This window comes from Triticum urartu, chromosome 3A, assembly GCF_056163025.1.
Source record: "Triticum urartu cultivar PI428250 chromosome 3A, HENAU_Tu73, whole genome shotgun sequence".
NCBI lineage: Eukaryota > Viridiplantae > Streptophyta > Magnoliopsida > Poales > Poaceae > Triticum > Triticum urartu.
Genome location: NC_141875.1, coordinates 610,504,565 through 610,524,194, shown reverse-complemented (window position 1 = coordinate 610,524,194; position 19,630 = coordinate 610,504,565). Strand labels below are relative to the sequence as shown.

Genomic DNA, 19,630 nt, shown 5'->3' with positions numbered 1-19,630 from the left:
AAGTATCCAAACAGGAGGGTTAGTTTGGGTTAGATGCATCTAACCCACCCAAAAAAACTAACCCACTCAAGAGGTGTTTATTTGGGTTAGTTCTTCTCGGGACCACTAAAAAACACATTTTTCTCTCGCTCTTCCCGTAGCAGATCCCTCTTCACTTCCTCGAATCTTCTCGTCCTCTCCCTCCCTTCCTCTCGCACCTTCCATGAAGGCGCCTCGCCGTATCCGTGCTCCATCTAACCCAGCCATCCAAACACCACTTTTTTTGAAGGGATCCAAACACCACTTTGGTTAAAGTTAGTTCAGAGTTAGTTGAGATTTAAAATCTAACTCTAACCTCTATAACTCGAACCTCTCTTACCGAGTTAGAGTATTCAAACAGGGCCATTGTCGCCCGAACCAAACCTCACCCAGCAGGCGGCCGGCCGTCTGCCCAGTTCCCACCTCGTGGGTGGGGCCCACGCACCACACGGCCGGCCATTTCTTCCCGGTCTCTCTCCTGCTAGAAGCGTCGTCTTCGTCGCGCTCCGCTCCGCTCCACTACTCCCCCCAAACTGGTGCCGCCTGCATCGAAGAGAAAACGTAAACAACCCAGACACGGCCCTCTCCAATGGAATCCACGGAGGGTCCACGACGCCCCGCTCCCCGCCACTAGCCCACTGACCCCACCACCACCGCCGCCATGCTCCAGCTCCAGCTCCAGCCCCCTCGCTTCCTGCCGCTCCCTCGCTCCCGCCTCCCCGGCCGCCGCCGCCGCCGCGCGCCCCCGCCTGCCCTCGCCGTCCGCTCCCAGTGGAAGCTCCCCGACGTCGACACCGGTGAGCGCCCTCCCCGAGGCCCCCGATAGGTCGTGCCCCGTGCTCCCTCTGATCGCTGCGGGCTTGCTGTTTCGCAGATGCGGTGCAGGAGCGGGTGCGTTCGTGGCTCTCCCGGGCGCGGGGCGCGGTGGTGGACGTCACGCAGGCGGCGCGGGAGCGGGGGAAGCGCAAGGAGGAGGCCGATGGGAGGAAGAAGCAGCGGAAGGAGGAGGTGGAGGAGGAGCCGCTCGTCGCGGTGCCGGAGATCACCCTGGAGCGGCGGGTCGGCCGCGGCTGGCTCTCCGTGGACGCCATTGTCGCCATCGAGCAGTTTGCTAGGTGTGTCAAGCGACCTTGCACTTGCTCTGCCCTTCTTGTTAATCTGTCGTAGATGTAGAATAAATGTCCAGATTCATTCAGTTAAGAAAATGACTACCAGTTCGTCTCTTGACTATCATAATGTTAATAAACGATTAAAGCCACAAACTGCGTTTCTCTTGGACTCAGTTGACAGGACGCTCGCTTGGTGATATCGATATCAGGATTACTCTGAACCATGTGCTATAATAGATAGGATCATCTTAGGTAGTGGGTAGAACCATCTGGAATTGTTGTGTAGATGTTGCAAGAATATTAAGCCTTCTCTGGGACTTGGGTTTTTTTGTCTTCTAATTCCCATGAAGTTGCTGTGTTCCAAGCAGGCTTTCAGTGGATAAATTCAATATTACAAAATAGAAACCCTTTAACCAAGTTTGGTCTTGCATTGCTGCAGCAAATAAGGAACGCGAATTTTCTGGAGTACAATGGGATGAAACACACATAGCATAGGAAGCAGAAATTTCTCTGACCAAATCGATGTAAACGAAGTAACTAACCAAACCAGTAGAGAGAATAACTGGAAGACGTTTGCTTCCCTTGTTTAATTTTGCATATGATGTCTTGGGAATCTCAGCCACCCCATCAAATTCCTCTCCCAGGTCTGTGACTAAGTAACAATAAATTGGGGATCCTTAATGGATTGATTCCAATGCAAATCAACCAAATTATATAAGAAAGGAAGGATCGGTAAATTGATCAAACTAATGGTCAGTGATGACTATGATGACAAATTAAGAATGTGGATCAAAACTTGGTCTCGTCCAGCCCACTATGGAAGAGGTTGTGAGCGATCTTGTCTCTGGCCTTGCTGGCGCTCTCAGAATGCACAAGGTTCTTTGGCACTGTCTCGTCGTCAATGATGTCACACGGTAGCTCTGGGCCCATCTCTTCCCCTTTCACCTCACATATATTGTGCAGCACACAACATGCGCCGATCGGGAGATCCGAGATCTTCATATGTGCGTGCTTTTGCAGGCACGCCCATCGTTCCTTCAGTCATGCAAAGGCATCTATGGACACGTGCCGTAGCTTCGCGACCTTCTTGTTGAACGCGTGTTGTTCCCTTGTCAGGTTTTGGTGTGTGTATGGGACGAGAAGCCAGTCCATCAGTGGGTAGCCAGAGCCGCCGACCACCCATGAGCCAATCATCATGCCATTGCAGCCATGCTGCTGCAGAAGTGAATTGCTGAGGACCTCATCATCATTCATGCTTCCAGGCCAACCGATGCATACATCACTGAAAATGCCATTATGGTCGACGACCCCCTGGAGGGTGGTGGAGTAGGAGGGCTTCTTGTTGCGCTTTGCGTGACTAGGGTTGTAGTACTTGCTGGCCCAAGGGTTGTAGTACTTGCTGGCCCACATTTGCGGTTCGATGATTGGGATGTGGGTTGTATAGATGACACCAACGACGTCTGACATGCTGGAGATGGCCTTAAAGCTGCCCTTGAAGATGGCGGCCTGGTCAGGCCACCGAAGAAAGCGGGGCATGAGCCTTTGGCGGATGGCGGTGCAGACCTCAAGCACGATCTTGTGGCATGTAGAAAGGCCAATACCAAAGCGGCCAGAGATGATGCAGAGGGGCTCACCGGTGGCGAGGCGCAAGATGCAGACGACAACACGTTGGCGCACAGGGATGGAGGGGCGGAGCGAGGTATCCTCCTTGGCGATGGCGGAGCCCAGTGCATCACATATCATGTCAAAAGTGTCCCATTCCATCCGGAAATGGCTGCAGAATTTGGCCTCTGGGTAGCCAGGGCTGCTGCACTGCTTCCACCACATGCCTGACCGGTCCTTTGGCCACAGCTTCTGTTGTTGATGAGGTGAGATGTCAATGCCCCCAGCTCCAGCACACTGGCGAACAGTCTGCTTGGACGACCCACTACACCTGCTCCCATCCACTTGAGTTAGTTGAGACTCAGCCTCATCCTCGTCACCATTCATGAGATATAGATCATGGATTGCAACGTCGGTTTGTTGGCGATGGACCCCTTCTTGTTCGTGTCATTGCAGTCACCACCACCTCCATCACCTACCATGGGTTCATCGCCTGTACCGTATCTCTTTCCGCGCTTGGGCATCGTAAACGTGCTTGGAGAGGGAGGAGGAGGAATGTTTTGGATGGATGAGAAAGGTGTTGTCTTATATTTCATTTACTAGTGGAGAAGGTGGGTGTGAGCTCACCAAGTCACTAGAGCATAAAAAAGAAGTAAAACATTGGTGTGAAAAGTTAATTGGTTCTAGGTGTTGCACTTTCCTTCTTGTTTCGGATGAGAAAACGTGACAAAGAAGAGAATGTATGGGTGTAAACGCTAGAGCTGGAATCCGGAGAGAGTAGCAATGAAGTCAATGAGACCGTTTTGTCCTCATTGTGGTGGTTTTTTTGGAGGAGTGGGGGGGGGGCAAATGATTACCAAATTCTGATGGCCGCATGCACGTGTATCTCTGGCTATGAGTTTCTTTTACCTTTTGGTAATACTTTACAATGTTTCCTGTGTTGACATGCTAATTCATACTGTGCTAATTATTTGCCAACTAGACTCCTACTTCCTTACAAATGTAAAATGCTATTTTGCGTTCGCCTGCATGGAGTGTTTCTGTGAACGCTAGGATCCTGACACATGGAAGGGGACCTATCTGTTAGAGTTATAATATAAGTCATGTACCCCTTTGTGTTTATCCCGTTGTATAAGGGGTTTCCTGCATATGTTCCACACCTGTACATGTATATATATCTGCCTATGGCCTCATGGGAATACAAGTTGCATATTTCCTAACATGGTATTAGAGCCTTAGGGTTTTTTTACGCACGCGCAACTCGTGCTCTCGACCCAATCTCTTCTCCGAGCGGTCGTCCTTCTCCGAGCGGCGTTGCTGTCCGGCGTCTTCACCAACCGCAGGCTCACCCTGCTCCGGCGCTGCTCTCTCTCGTGCCCCTGCCCCCCTCCTCATCGAGCGCCCAGGCTGGCTGCCTCCGCCCTCGAGTTCGTCCGCCAGGCCTCTGCTCGATCTGGCTGGCTCGTCCGCTGGTCAATCCCATCCGAGCGTCCCTGCTGCTGCTTGTTCACGATTCAGGCTGCTACTGCTGCTCGTTTCCAATTCACCACCAAGGAGAGCCGCACGAGCGTCCCTGCTGCTGCTGTTTGTTCACGATCCAGGCTGCTGCTACTGCTCATTTCCAGTTCACGATCGGGGTTCTGCCCGCACGAGCCGCTCACCCTCCAGATCAGGCCTCGACCTCTCGCCCCGGACTACTGCTGCGGTTCTAGTCCGGACCCTCCGCTGGTTGCCTCCTGTTGAAAAAAAATGTCTGCTGCATCGGGCTATGTTGCTGTCCCTCGCTGTCCGGTGATCTTTGATGGTACTAACTACACCGAATTCACTGGCTTCATGCGCATTCACATGCGTGGCATCCGTCTCTGGGGTGTTCTTTCTGGCGAGGTCTGCTGTCCGCCACGTCCAGTTCCTCCGGTGGCCCCTACTCCGCCGACTCCACCGGTTCTTCCTACGGATGCTAATCAGGCCGCCAAGGATGCGGCTAAGCTTGCTGATGAGGCTGCTGCTCGTACTTATGATGAGAGGGTTTTGGCTTATGAGGAGGCTCTTCAGACGTATCATGGTGCTTTGTCTGTTTACACCCGGCTTGATGATGATGCTCGTGCTGCAGCTGTTCTCACTGCTAGTGTTCTGCCTCAGTTTGCTTCTGAGTTTCTGGGTCTTCCTACTGTCTTTGAGATGTGGACCCGTCTTCGTCAACGCTATCAGCCCTCTGGTGATGCCTTATACCTTTCTGTGGTCCGTCAGGAGCATGCTCTTCAGCAGGGTGACTCTACTGTTGATGACTTCTATGCACAGAGTTTTGCTATCTGGCGCCAGCTTGATTCTCTCCGCAGTGCTGGTTGTCGTACTTGCCCCTGTTGCCAGGCTGTCCAGGCCAATTTGGAGTTTCATCACGTCTACGAGTTCCCGTCTCGGCTCCGTAAGGAGTTTGAGCCCCGGCGTGCTCAGTTGTTTGCTCATGGCCGTATTTCTCTCATGGAGGCGCTTTCTGAGATTCATGCCGAGGAGACTCGCTTACGTGGTGCTGGTTTGCTCGAGGTTCCCTCTGTGCTCGCTACTCGGTCTTCTTCCACGCCACCTGCTGCACCGACCCCTTCTCGCTCGAGTGCTCCGCCGCTCTTGCCCACTCCTTCTGGAGGCTCAGGTTGCCCCCGTCCACATTGTGATTACTGCAACAATGATGGTCATATTGAGTCCCAATGCTACACGAAGAGGAAACACCTGCGCAAGGCACGATCATCCTCTTCAGGGGCTTCGTCATCTACCTCGACAGCTTCAGCCATTGCTTTGACTGAGCAGGATATTCTGAGACTTAAGCGTTTCCTCGCGGCTTTAGGTTCTTCCTCGACGGGTACTGCTGGTTCTGTGACTGATGCTTCCCGCACTGAGCAACCGCCCTCTACACAGTCAGGTACATCCCCATGGGTTCTGGACTCTGGAGCTTCTTTTCATATGTCTTCTCATTCTTCCACTTTGTCCTCTCTTCAATTGCTGGATTCTCCTGTTCATGTCTTCACTGCTGATGGTACTCCACTTTCTGTTGCTAGTAGGGGCAATCTTACCACTCCTTATTCTGTTCATGATGTTGCTCATGTTCCTCGACTTACCATGAATCTGTTTTCTGCTGGTCAACTTACCGATTCTGGTTGTCGCGTCATCCTTGACGTTGACTCTTGTTCTGTCCAGGACCGTCGCATGCACACTCTGGTTGGGGCTGGCCCTCGCCGCCGTGATTCTCAGGGTCTTTGGGAGTTGGACTGGCTTCATGTTCCTTCCGCTGCCACAACCATCGCCAGTTCCTCCGCTTCAGTCGCCTCCGTTACTGGTTCCTTCAAGCAGTGGCATCATCGACTTGGTCATCTGTGTGGTTCTCGGTTGTCGTCTTTAGTTCGTCGAGGTCTTCTGGGGTCTGTCTCAGGAGATGTCTCTTTAGAGTGTCAGGGTTGTCGTCTTGGCAAGCAGATTCAGTTACCATATTCACATAGTGAGTCAGTGTCTAAGTGTCCTTTCGATTTAGTCCATTCTGATGTATGGGGTCCGGCTCCTTTCGCTTCGAAAGGTGGTCATAAATACTATATTATTTTCATAGATGATTTCTCTCGTTACACATGGCTTTATTTCATGACTTCTCGTAGTGAGGTGTTGTCTATTTATAAGCGTTTTGCTGCCATGGTTCATACTCAGTTCTCTTCACCCATTTGTGTTTTTCGTGCTGACTCCGCTGGCGAGTATATCTCTAAGATGTTGTGTGGTGTTCTTGCTGAGCAAGGAACTCTCTCTCAATTCTCTTGTCCTGGTGCTCATGCTCAGAATGGTGTGGCTGAGCGAAAGCATCGACATCTTCTTGAGATGGCTCGTGCATTGATGATTGCTGCCTCTCTCCCGCCTCATTTTTGGGCTGAGGCCGTCTCCACCTCCACCTATCTTATCAATATACAGCCTTCCGCTGCTCTACAGGGTGGTGTTCCTTTCGAGCGTCTTTTTGATCGTTCTCCCGATTATTTGATGCTTCGCTTGTTTGGTTGTGTTTGTTATGTTCTTCTTGCCCCTCGCGAACGCACCAAACTGACCGCTCAGTCTGTTGAGTGTGTCTTCTTAGGCTACAGTGATGAGCATAAGGGCTATCGTTGTTGGGATCCTATCGGTCGTCGGATGCGTATCTCTCGAGATGTGACTTTTGATGAGTCTCGTCCCTTCTACCCACGCCCATCTTCCTTGATTTTTTCAGTGGAGGATATCTCTTTCCTCACTTTTCCTGACTCACCTATCACCCCTGTCGCGCCTGTGCCTATTCGTTCCACTCCCTCTGCTTCTCCACCTCTAGTCGATTTGCAGCCACCATCTTCTCCGGTCTCCTCGCCTAGCATGTCACCGGATTATACACCTTCATCTCCGGTGACTTCTTCGTCGCCACCCCTCGATTCTACCTTGGCTATTCCTCCTTCTATTGTTCCATCTTTTCCTCAGCATTACACTCGTCGTTCACGACCTGTGGATGCCTTATTGGATGAGTCGTCATCTTCCTCTCGGCCTACTTATGGCTTGCGTTCTCGTCCTCGTTCGCCTGTTGATCGTTTTGGATTTCCCACCGCTGGTGCTGCTGTTCTTGAGCCGACTTCTTATCGTCAGGCTGTTGTTCATCCTGAATGGCAGTTTGCGATGGCAGAGGAGATTGCTGCTCTTGAACGCACTGGTACCTGGGATCTTGTTTCTCTTCCTCCCGGAGTCCGTCCCATCACTTGTAAGTGGGTCTACAAGGTTAAGACTCGCTCCGATGGTTCTCTTGAGCGCCACAAAGCTCGTCTTGTGGCTCGTGGTTTTCAGCAGGAGCATGGTCGTGATTATGACGAGACTTTTGCTCCTGTGGCCCATATGACCACTGTTCGTACACTTCTTGCCGTTGCCTCTGCACGCCACTGGTCTATATCTCAACTTGATGTTAAGAATGCTTTTCTTAATGGTGAGCTGCGTGAGGAGGTGTACATGCAGCCACCACCTGGGTATTCTGTTCCTGATGGCATGGTATGTCGTCTTCGTCGCTCTCTCTATGGCCTTAAGCAAGGCCCCCGCGCCTGGTTTGAGCGTTTTGCCTCTGTGGTCACTACTGCTGGTTTTTCAGCCAGTGCTCATGATCCAGCATTGTTTATTCACCTTTCTCCTCGTGGTCGGACTCTTCTTCTTCTCTATGTTGATGACATGATCATCACGGGGGATGACCCCGAGTATATTGCCTTTGTAAAGGCACGTCTTAGTGAGCAGTTTCTTATGTCTGATCTTGGACCTCTTCGCTACTTTCTTGGGATTGAAGTCTCTTCTACCTCTGATGGCTTTTTTATATCCCAGGAAAAGTATATCCAGGATCTTCTTGCTCGTGCTGCTCTTACTGACGAGCGCACTGTTGAGACTCCTATGGAGCTCAGTGTTCACCTCCGTGCTACTGATGGTGATCCTCTCCCTGACCCGACGCGTTATCGTCATCTCGTTGGCAGTCTTGTCTATCTAGCTGTCACTCGTCCGGACATCTCTTATCCGGTTCATATTCTGAGTCAGTTTGTCTCTGCTCCCACATCGGTTCACAATAGTCATCTCCTTCGTGTTCTCCGATATCTTCGGGGCACGATCTCCCACCGTCTATTCTTTCCTAGCTCCAGTTCTTTACAGCTTCAGGCCTATTCGGATGCTACGTGGGCTAGTGATCCTTCCGGTCGCCGTTCACTTTCTGCTTACTGTGTTTTTCTTGGCGGTTCTCTCATTGCCTGGAAGACGAAGAAACAGATTGCAGTTTCCCGTTCGAGTGCTGAGGCTGAGTTGCGAGCCATGGCTCTTTTGACGGCAGAGGTGACTTGGTTACGGTGGTTACTTTAGGATTTTGGTGTTTCTGTCACTACACCGACTCTGCTCCTATCTGACAGTACAGGTGCTATTAGCATTGCGCGCGATCCTGTGAAGCATGAGCTCACCAAGCATATTGGTGTTGATGCTTTCTATGTGCGCGCTGGTGTGCAGGATCAGGTTATTGCTCTTCAGTATGTGCCTTCCGAGTTACAGTTGGCAGATTTCCTGACGAAGGCCCAAACTAGAGCACAACATGGCTTTTATCTCTCCAAACTCAGTGTTGTTCATCCACCATGAGTTTGAGGGGGGGTGTTAGAGTTATAATATAAGTCATGTACCCCTTTGTGTTTATCCCGTTGTATAAGGGGTTTCCTGCATATGTTCCACACCTGTACATGTATATATATCTGCCTATGGCCTCATGGGAATACAAGTTGCATATTTCCTAACACTATCCACCTAACCAACATGTGGGGCTGTTCGCTTGGTGTAGCTTCGAAGCAATATTCTAGTGTCACACAACTGAACTGACAAGCATAGCCCACATGGCAGCCACACAACTGTGAACAGGGACCAGTGCAACTTCATAACAGGGAGTCCGGGACATTCATCGTTATACCTGGACAGGTGGGCTATGCCTGTTAGGTCTTTAGTATCCTTAAAAGTTTCTAGCAGTTTGAAAGTTACTGGATCCCTTGAAATCGGTGTGGTCTAACTCGGTAGGTACTCTCTAGTGTTATGCTGGGCTAGAATCAGTTGGTAGATTGCGATAGACACCTGCAATATTTTCTTATTGAACCTGTACTGGGAGCATGGATTATCTTCTCCTTGGCTTTTATGCTAGCGCAACTTCCATCATAGAGATGCAATTTAGAGATAAAACTTGGGTTCAGGTGTTGTTTCTGGATAGTGGTCTCGTGTTTCATGTAGGATACTGATTAGCTAATGAGAAATGGACATAAATAGTTTGAAAGTTCAGTTGAGCCATTTTAAATAGTGTACGACAAAAGTGAGGAGTTTACAGGAGTTCCTGGATGTCCTGGTAATTTGCTATCTCAGTTTACATTCACGCTTCTCATGAGGCTTTTTGTTAGGTTGAATGGGTTGACTGGGAGGCAGGTGCAGAGGATCTTCAAAGCGCTTGCTCATGAACATGTCCACAATGATGCTCGAAGTCTAGTTGAATATTGCTGCTTCCGGTACTTGTCAAGAGATAACTCGGATTTTCATCCAAGTCTGAGGGTAAATTAGTTGCTAATTCAGCATCAATGTGTATTGAAGTGTAAAATAATGCTCCACTTGTTTGGCAGGAGCACAAAACATTACTGCAGGCTTGCTGCATTTGTTTTGTTTAGCTAGTTCTACTTTGGCTAATACTTCTACTTTAAATGTCTGCAGGAGCTTGCATTTCAAAGGCTTATCTTTGTGACTATGCTTGCATGGAATGATCCATACGATGAAGACAATGATCCACACTCTTCATTAGATAACTACTCTATACTGGTGAGTTTTGATTCTACTGTATTCTCAAAATTGTTTCGTTGTGAACGGGACCCCTATTTTTTAACCGGATACGATTTTATTTCATGCACCACCGTGGCAAGTTTTCTGAGTTTGATATTTTTGATATGGTAGGGAAGACTTGTTGAAGAAGATGCCTTTGTCCGAATTGCTCCTGCTGTGGCAGGTGTTGCTGATGCTTCAACAGCTCATCATCTCTTTAGGGCCCTTGTTGGCGCTGAAAAGGGACTGTCATTGGATCTTTGGACAACATACCTTGGTGAACTTTTGAAGTAAGACTGCCTCTGTGGACAACAAACATGTAGCAGATTTGAACTGAGTATATATCTCTGCTTAAGTCTCAAGTTGCAGGAAGTGTATTTTTAACGTTACTTTAGGCTTCTAGTGTGCTATACCTCTTTCATTTGATCTATACTACAGATATTTGTTCAACCGCATGATTGGTAGGCGTTGATGACTAGTATTCTAGAAATATCAGTCTTGCTTAAATTTTGTAAGACATGGGCCCATATCATGAGCTTTTGTTCGCCAATTTGAACTGCTAATATAGTTCACGATTTCATATCTCTGTCATATGGTCATGCTGAGTATGCATTAAATATTTGGATGCTCTGTGTTAATTAATATGTGTTACAATGTGCATTGTACAAGGGTTCATCATGGGAGGCAAACACATAAGATTGGAGATAATTTTCTGTCTGATGAGCAAGTTCTGTGCATAGGCTCTAGTAGAAAGAGGCCTGTTCTAAAATGGGAGCAGAATACTGCATGGCCCGGACACTTAACCTTGACCAACAAGGCACTCTATTTTGAGGTATGGATTCCTACTCAAAATGTTCGGTACTTGTTTGGAGAAAGAAAACTATATCTAAAAGACATACATACTTATTGTTGCTATCCTAATACATGGCAAGCATTTTCATGATTTAAAGGTTATACTATAAAAAATAGTAGGGCATGCTATTTGTTAGTATTTCTGCAGTAATGTTTGAACTTCGAGCTTTTTTCTAAAGTGAGACCATGCAGGATAGCTGCATGTATATATATTAGACAAGTTTTAGAAGACAGCAGTATGACAGACCAAGCGATCATAAACAAAATGATCTCACCTGCTGAAAGGCCCCTGCATTGTTCATATCCATGAACATAAATAAATTGTTCATAAGTAGAATTTCAACCCCCCCCCCCCCTCCCACACACACACAACAACAACAACAAGAACAAAGCCTGTAGTCCCCAAAAAGTTTGGGTAGGCTAGAGGTCAAACCCATAAGATCTCGTGACCAACTCATGGCTCTGGCACATGGATAGCAAGCTTCCACGCAACCCTGTCCATAGCTAGTTCTTTGGTGATACTCCAATCCTTTAGGTCTCTCTTAACGGACTCCTCCCATGTCAAATTCGGTCTACCCCGACCTCTCTTGACATTATCCGCACGCTTTAGCCGTCCGCTATGCACTGGAGCTCCTGGAGGCCTGCGCTGAGTATGCCCAAACCATCTCAGACGATGTTGGAGAAGCTTCTCTTCAATTGGTGCTACCCCAACTCTTATCTCGTACTCCCTCCGTTTCTAAATATTTGTCTTTTCAGAGGTTTCAAATGGTGACTACATACGGAGCAAAATGAGTGAATCTACACTCTAAAATATGTCTATATACATCCGTATGTGGTGACCATTTGAAATCTCTAGGAAGACAAATATTTAGGAACGGAGGGAGTATATCATCATTCCGGACTCGATCCTTCCTTGTGTGGCCACACATCCATCCCAACATACGCATCTCCGCCACACCTAACTGTTGAACATGTCGCCTTTTAGTCGGCCGACACTCAGTGCCATACAACATTGCGGGTCGAACCGCCGTCCTGTAGAACTTGCCTTTCAGCTTTTGTGGCACTCTCTTGTCACAGAGAATGCCAGAAGCTTGGCGCCCTCGAATGCACGGATACTTCAGCCGACCAGCGTATCAGTATCGGACACCGTATCCGATACCGATACTCCTCCGATACATATCCCTGGAGTATCCGAGAATAAATGATTTAAAACAATTGCGATACTCGAAGGATACTTTGCCAGTACGTTTTGGATACTTTGCCAGCCCAGGTAAGAGCCCACTCAGCCCAGTTAAGAGGCAACCAACAACCCTAGTGCCTGGATGCCCCCCATCCTTTCCCTCACAGCGTCTTTCCTCCCTCCCGTGCTCACACCAGGCGGCGGCTGTGTCGCCAGCGGCAGCTCACCCAGGTCCCAGGGCCAGCGGCGGTGGCAGCTAGCCGGTGACAAGCTGCTCCTCATCACCAACGTCCCCTCTCATGCAGCAGCCATCCTCCTCACCAACGTCCCCTCACGCAGTCGCCATGTATGTACAATTCTCTTCATTTCTCCTGCCCAGCCAAGCTCATCTCTTCTTTCTTCTTTGATCTCTGAAGATCTCTTATTCTCATCACCCCAGATTGCTTTGAGTAGCTACAACGTATCCGTATTGGCACTTTTTTGAAATGACGAATTTACGTATCCGTATTGGCCCGATACTGATACCCGTATCCGTATCGGTGCATTCGAGTATGGCGCCACTTCATCCATCCGGCTTTGATTCGATGGTTTACATCTTTATCAATACCCCCATCCTCCTGCAGCATTGATCCCAAATATTGAAAGGTGTCCTTTTGAGGCACCACCTGCCCATCAAGGCTAACCTCCTCCTCACACCTAGTAGTACTGAAACCGCACATCATGTACTCGGTTTTAGTTCTACTAAGCCTAAACCCTTCCGATTCCAAGGTTTGTCTCCATAACTCTTAACTTCCTATTTACCCCCGTTCGACTATCGTCAACTAGCACCACATCATCCGCAAAGAGCATACACCATGGGATATCTCCTTTTATATCCCTTGTGACCTCATCCATCACCAAGGCAAAAAGCAAGGGCTCAAAGCTGACCCCTGATGCAGTCCTATCTTAATCGGGAAGTCATCAGTGTCGACATCACTTGTTCGAACACTTGTCACAACATTACCGTACATGTCCTTGATGAGGGTAATGTACTTTGCTGGGACTTTGTGTTTCTACAAGGCCCACCACATGACATTCTGCGGTATCTTATCATAGGCCTTCTCCAGGTCAATGAACACTATGCAAGTCCTTCTTTTGCTCCCTGTATCTCTCCATAAGTTGTCGTACCAAGAAAATGGCTTTCCATGGTCGACCTCCCAGGCATGAAACCAAACTGATTTTGGTCACGCTTGTCATTCTTAAGCGGTGCTCAATGACTCTCCCATAGCTTCATTGTATGGCTCATCAGCTTAATTCCACGGTAATTAGTGCAACTGAACGTCCCCCTTGTTCTTGAAGATTGGTACTAATATACTCCGTCTCCATTCTTCTTGTATCTTGTTTGCCCGAAAAATGAGGTTGAAAAGCTTGGTTAGCCATACTATCGCTATGTCCCCGAGGCCTTTCCACACCCCAATGGGGATACAATCAGGGCCCATCGCCTTGCCTCCTTTCATCCTTTTTAAAGCCTCCTTGACCTCAGACTCCTGGATTCACCGCACAAAACGTGTGCTGGTCTCATCAAAGGAGTCGTCCAATTCAATGGTAGAACTCTCATTCTCCCCATTGAACAATTTGTTGAAGTACTCCCGCCATCTATGCTTAATCTCCTCGTCCTTCACAAGGAGTTGGTCTGCTCCGTCCTTGATGCATTTGACTTGGCCAATATCCCTCGTCTTCCTCTCTCGGATCTTGGCCATCTTATAGATGTCCCTTTCGCCTTCCTTCGTGCCTAACCGTTGGTAGAGGTCCTCATACGCCCGGCCCCTTGCTTCACTGTCAGCTTGCTTTGCGGCCTTCTTCGCCATCTTATACTTTATGTTTTCTGCACTCCTATCTAGGTGTAGGCGTCTGAAACAATCTTTCTTCTCTTTAATCGCCTTCTGGACATCATCATTCCACCACTAGATATCCTTATCCTCGCTTCTCTCTCCCGTGGACACTCCAAACTCCTCCGAGGCCACCTTATGATCTTCATCCACACATTGTTTGCATCCCCTCCTTCCTCCCAAGGTCCCTCCTTAATGACCCTCCTTGAACGCTTGAGCTACCTCCCCCTTGACCTTCCACCACTTCGTTCTAGCGACTTTGGCACGCTTATCCCGCTGGACACGAATCTGAAAGCGGAAGTCAGCAACCACCAGCTTATGCTAAGGTATTACACTCTCTCTAGGTATCACCTTACAATCTAGGCATGCATGCCTATCTTCTCTTCTCGAGAGGATGAAATCAATTTGGCTAGAGTGTCGTAGGCTAGAGCAAAGCTTAAGACATCTTCTCCTCCTTGATTCCTGATGCCATAGCCAAAGCCCCCATATGCATCGCTTCAAAACCTATGTTATGTACCCACGTGGCCATTGAGGTCTCCTCCTATGAAGAGCTTCTCGCCAATCGGTACACTCCTAACAATGTCTTCCAGGCCTTCCCAGAACTCCCTCTTGGTGTTCTCACTGTGGCCTACTTGCGGGGCATACGCTGATAACATTGAGAACTAAGTCCCCAAATACCAGCTTGACCAGGATAATCCGGTCCTCACGTCTCTTGACGTCTACCACTCCATACTTGAGGCTCTTGTTGATCAAGAATTCAAGATGCCTACGCCATTTCTGTTTGCAGTCATCCCCGTGTACCACAGCTTGACGCCGGTATCCTCCACCTCCTTCGCCTTCTGTCCCCTCCATTTGGTTTCTTGGACGCAAAGGATATCAACACCCCTCCTCACCACTGCATCAACTAGCTGCAGAAGCTTCCCTGTCAGAGACCCTACGTTCCAGCTACCTAAGCGAATTCTCCTAGGCTCGGCTAGCTTCCTTACCCTTCGCACTCGTCCAGTCAAATGCGAAGACCCTTGCTCATTTTCCACTACATCCGGGCGCCGATGTAGCGCGCCACTAAGGATGTGACGACCCTATCCTCGCTCACTTGCCACCGTATCCAGATCAAGATACGGCGCGCCACCAAGGGGGTGACGGCCCGGCCCTTGCCCATTTGACACCACACCCGGGTTCCGATGTGGTGCGTCGCTGAGAGGGTTACGCCCCAACGAAAATCTTTTGGGTTTCATCTCCATAAGAGTGGTTGAGTTTTTACGTTGGCTCGCCAAGCCTATCACAACTGTCCTCCTTTACCCGGGCTTGGGACCAGCTATGTTGAGACGACATAGGCGGAGTCCCCCCCTCCCTCCCCCCCCCCCCCCCCCCCCAACACACACACACACAGAATATAATTCATATATAAGAAGAAGAAGAAAGGCAAAGTTTTTTCAGTCATGGCATTCATGTTTCTTTGTCCTGCGTAACAAATCTACTGAATGCCATTTTGAAACTTCACAAACTATGATTGACCTTTGGCCTGACGACTTCACTTTTGCATTGATATTGGCAGGCCATTGGACTGGCAGGTATGAAGAAACCATTGAGGCTTGACCTTACAGATCATAATTCAAAGATTGAAAAAGCAAAGGTTGGACCATTTGGGTCCAGGTTATTTGACTCTGCTGTATCTGTTTCATCTGGTTCAGTGTAAGTATGACCAATAATTCCCTAGGATGTCCATTTCCTGTGTGCACATGTTTTTTCACTGCTATCTGCAATTTGATAGGAGAACACCCAGGTCGTTGATTACTGCCAGGTTGTTTGGGTGCAAGCATAACAACAGTACATAATATTAGCTATTTAACCTGCCTGACCATTCCTAGTGTTCATAAGTTGTAAAGTGTGTATGTATGGCAAACATGTTACATGTAATTCGTTAATCCAGTGAGAAGCACCACATTACTCGGGAGGTCCTATTACTAGTTTCCATGACTCAATGCATTATTTGTTAGCATCTTAAGCACTTCACTTGCATCTATCATATATGGCTTTATGGCTGCACACTTGTACTGTAGACAGAAGCATATCGTCCGTGCTATTTGATCTTAGTCATAAAACACAGCTACAGTGATCTCATGCTAACTCATTAATTGTTTACAGGTCAAATGAGTGGACATTAGAGTTTGTTGATTTTGGTGGAGAGATGAGACGAGATGTATGGCTTGCATTCATCAATGAAATTATTTCTGTTTATAAGTTCATTCGTGAATATGGACCAAGCGATGATGATCCAACCATTCATCATGTATATGGTGCCCACAGAGGCAAGAAAAGAGCTGTTAGTAGTGCAACAAACAGTATTGCAAGGCTTCAGTCTCTGCAATTCATACGTAGATTACACGAGGACCCAGCTAAGTTAGTACAGTTCTCCTACCTATCAGGTGCACCTTTTGGTGATGTTGTTCTTCAGACCCTAGCAGTGAGGTTCTGGGGTGGGTCACTGATTACAAACTCGAAAGTGGCAAATGAAAGATCACTTCAAAGGCATAAACATTCAGAAGGCTCATCTAGTGGTCGCTCACAGGTTTTCGACATAGACGGTAGTGTGTACTTAGGCAAGTGGATGACGTCTCCAAGCTGGGCATCAAGCCATTCAGTCAGTTTTTGGAGAGGCTCTTCAGTCAAGCATGGTGTAATATTAAGTAAATCCTTAGTTGTAGCTGATAAAAATCTTGTAGAGAAGGCGATGGTTATCTGTAAAGAGAAGAGCAAAGTAGTTGACAAGACACATGCTACGATTGTTGCTGCTACGGTTGAAGGTATTCCAAGCAATATTGACCTCTTCAAGGTAAAATGGTTTCTCCAGTCAAGCTACTTACTATGATATATCTAGTAGATATGTTATATGTGATTGCCTAGTACGTAGGTCCAATTCTATGCTTATTTTCAAAATCGGATTCCTTCTTTCCTCAAATATAGTGGACAAATAGCGTGTTAATTTTCATTGAGAAAGCAAGCTCTCTGCATCCTGACCAGCAAATCCATGTCTCAGTATATGTTTATTATCATGGTAAATTATTGTAACACCTCTCTTATTTTCTGGGTCAGGAACTTGTACTTCCCTTCGCAATAATGGCTCAAAAATTCAAGAAACTTCAACGCTGGGAGAATCCCCGTTCAACCATTTGTTTTCTACTGTTAGTTTATACCGTTATTTTCAGGTAAGCCAGTTTGCTCTAATGAGTTGAATTTTGAGTTACTGAGGATTTTGTGTGTGCCTTTGGAAGAGGTCAGGAGAGGTCTGCGGTAGGAGATGATTTTCCTTAGTCAAGCAGTGATCACATTTTACATTTTGTTGTCAGAGCTGGTTTAAATTGTAGTCCTAGGAGATAGGGATGCAAAAGAATGCACACCAAAGCACTTTTATACAGTAAGGTGAATTGCAAAATATTTTACCAGTTTACCGTATTGGCATACTATAGGATGATACCGTGACAAAGTTGCATATCATCTTTGCATAATGGGTTCTACTCCCTCCGTTCCTAAATAACTACCAAAAGGTCATATATTTAGGAACAGAGGGAGTAGAAGGTAATAGATGGTCCTTTCAATATCTTTAAAGAAGAATTTTGTGCTAGTTGGCACATTGTCCTATAGACAATTTTCGAAGTACACCACTGCAGGTGGAACTAGAATTCAGGCAATTGGATATTTAGATTTATATGGTTCAAAATCTAGTCCAAAGAATTAGCATGGCATGCTCACGAGTCATGCCGTACCATTTTCTGGTTCCTTTGCCTGTTTGTTATTTATTTTTCAAACTATATGGATCGTTGACATCCAATATTATATAACTATGCACACATAGGCATTGTTGTAACATCCGAGGCTTTTATTATGATTTGTAGGAACATGCTCTTTTATATATTTCCGTTTACCTTGATGGCTATGGCCCTTTCCATGCTTGCCCTGAAAGGGCTGAGAGAACAAGGCCGGCTGGGTAGATCTTTCGGCAAAGTGACAATAAGGGATCAACCACCTTCCAACACAATCCAGAAGATCGTAGCTCTCAAAGAGGCAATGGCCTCGGTCGAAAATTCTCTGCAGCACCTCAATGTCTCTCTTCTGAAGATGCGCACAATCTTTTTAGCAGGCCAACCTGAGGTACGCTCGAATAAGTTTTATTAGTGCTCAAGTAATATTGACCAAAAGGCAAGTAAAAACCAGCTCGCAGGTATGTTAATATAAGTGTCCATGATCTGCTTGACAGGTTACAACTCAGGTTGCTCTCATTCTTCTAGCATCCTCTGCCGTTCTTCTCGTGGTTCCTTTCAGATACATTCTTGCCGTCTCTACCCTTGATCTCTTCACAAGGGAGCTAGAGTTCCGGAGAGAAATGGTGGCGGCGTTCATAAGCTTTGTGAAGGAACGGTGGGAGTCGATACACGCTGCCCCTGTGATCGTGCTGCCATACGAGGGCGACGATAACAGCAACAAGGCGCTCCCTGCAAAAGCTTCCAGGCAGACTGAATCGAAAGACGTGCAAGACCAACGGAGTGACATCTATGTGAATGGAATCCGCCCTTCATGATACCTGTAAGTGTGGGGAGTTGTGTTGTAATGTACAGTTTTTTTGTACAGTTGTAGAATGTACATAACTGTTGGGATGTCCAATTAGGTATAGCTCACACCGAATGCACGGATTTATTTTGTGCTCTTGTAATATCATCTCTTTAGTTTGGGCTTGCTAGAAGATGGTTTGGATAAGAATTTCATATTTCCTCGAGAGGCTAGGAGTTCGTACACATAGAACATGAGGAAACATAAGAGAAGGCAGCTCTGGTGAGTACCGTGTAGTTTTTTTTTGCGAGGACCGTGTAGGGTTTTGTCTAAATAGTTTTTGGTTTCTATTTTGTAAAACAAAGGTGGGTCACAACAATAAAAACTAAGACTATTGTTGCATGAAATTTCAGCTAGCGGCAAGATTGCATGAAAATTTCTTCTATATACTGTTTGAAGGGGGATTAGATTATTCTTTGCACTTTACTAGGGGTTTGATGCACTGATTTGCCCCATGGTTATCTCAATGATGGGCAGGGAACAGAATAACCGCCGTATAGAACATCGACCTGTGCTAAATCGGGATATCTATGAGAAGTGAACACAAATCGCAATACTCCACATATCAAAATGAAAGGGTTCAGCTGATGGTGAAAAAAAAGGTGCACTGTGTAGGCTGGGATAAAATGTGCACAGCCAAAAGGGAAGATGGCATGGGATTTAGAAACTATGAAGCTTTCAACCAAGCACTCCCTGCAAAGCAAGCTTGGCGTATTCTGCAGGTCCCAGATTCACTTTGTGCAAGAGTCCTACTCCCTCCGTTGGAACGGAGGGAGTACAAGCAAGATACTTCAAAGACGGATCAATATTGAATGCCTCCTGCAAGGCAGGTGGTTCATACACATTCAGAAGCATCTTGTATGGGCGTGATTTGTTAAGGGGGAAGTCTTCGACCACTGGGTCAAGTTTATATGCACGGCACCACTCGGGTGTTCGACCTGCTTTCCCCAGAAGATGATGCTAGCGACATTAAACAGATCCCTGTTGGCGGTAATGGCGTTGATGACTACTTGGCTTGGAATTATACCAAGGATGGCGTGTTTACAGTCCGTTCA

The 19,630-nt window shown here is 47.4% G+C and overlaps 1 protein-coding gene across 3 annotated transcripts; it reads left to right on the top strand.

The window, feature by feature from the left end:
• Window positions 1-496: 496 nt before the first annotated feature.
• LOC125545388 (chromosome-partitioning protein, putative (DUF639)) lies at window positions 497-19,630 on the top strand. Of its 3 annotated transcripts, none has more exons than XM_048709309.2 (12): window positions 497-815; window positions 893-1,133; window positions 9,662-9,809; window positions 9,966-10,070; window positions 10,203-10,360; window positions 10,740-10,902; window positions 15,526-15,662; window positions 16,116-16,803; window positions 17,064-17,176; window positions 17,864-18,119; window positions 18,226-18,551; window positions 19,060-19,630. In XM_048709309.2, exons 1-11 carry the CDS (start codon window positions 680-682, stop codon window positions 18,544-18,546), a joined length of 2,466 nt encoding a protein of 821 aa, XP_048565266.1. In that variant the 5' UTR covers window positions 497-679; the 3' UTR covers window positions 18,547-18,551; window positions 19,060-19,630. The 3 variants fall into 3 exon arrangements, with proteins under 3 accessions (XP_048565266.1, XP_048565265.1, XP_048565264.1); XM_048709308.2 differs by having other exon boundaries at window positions 19,053-19,630; XM_048709307.2 differs by lacking the exon at window positions 19,060-19,630 and having other exon boundaries at window positions 18,226-18,922.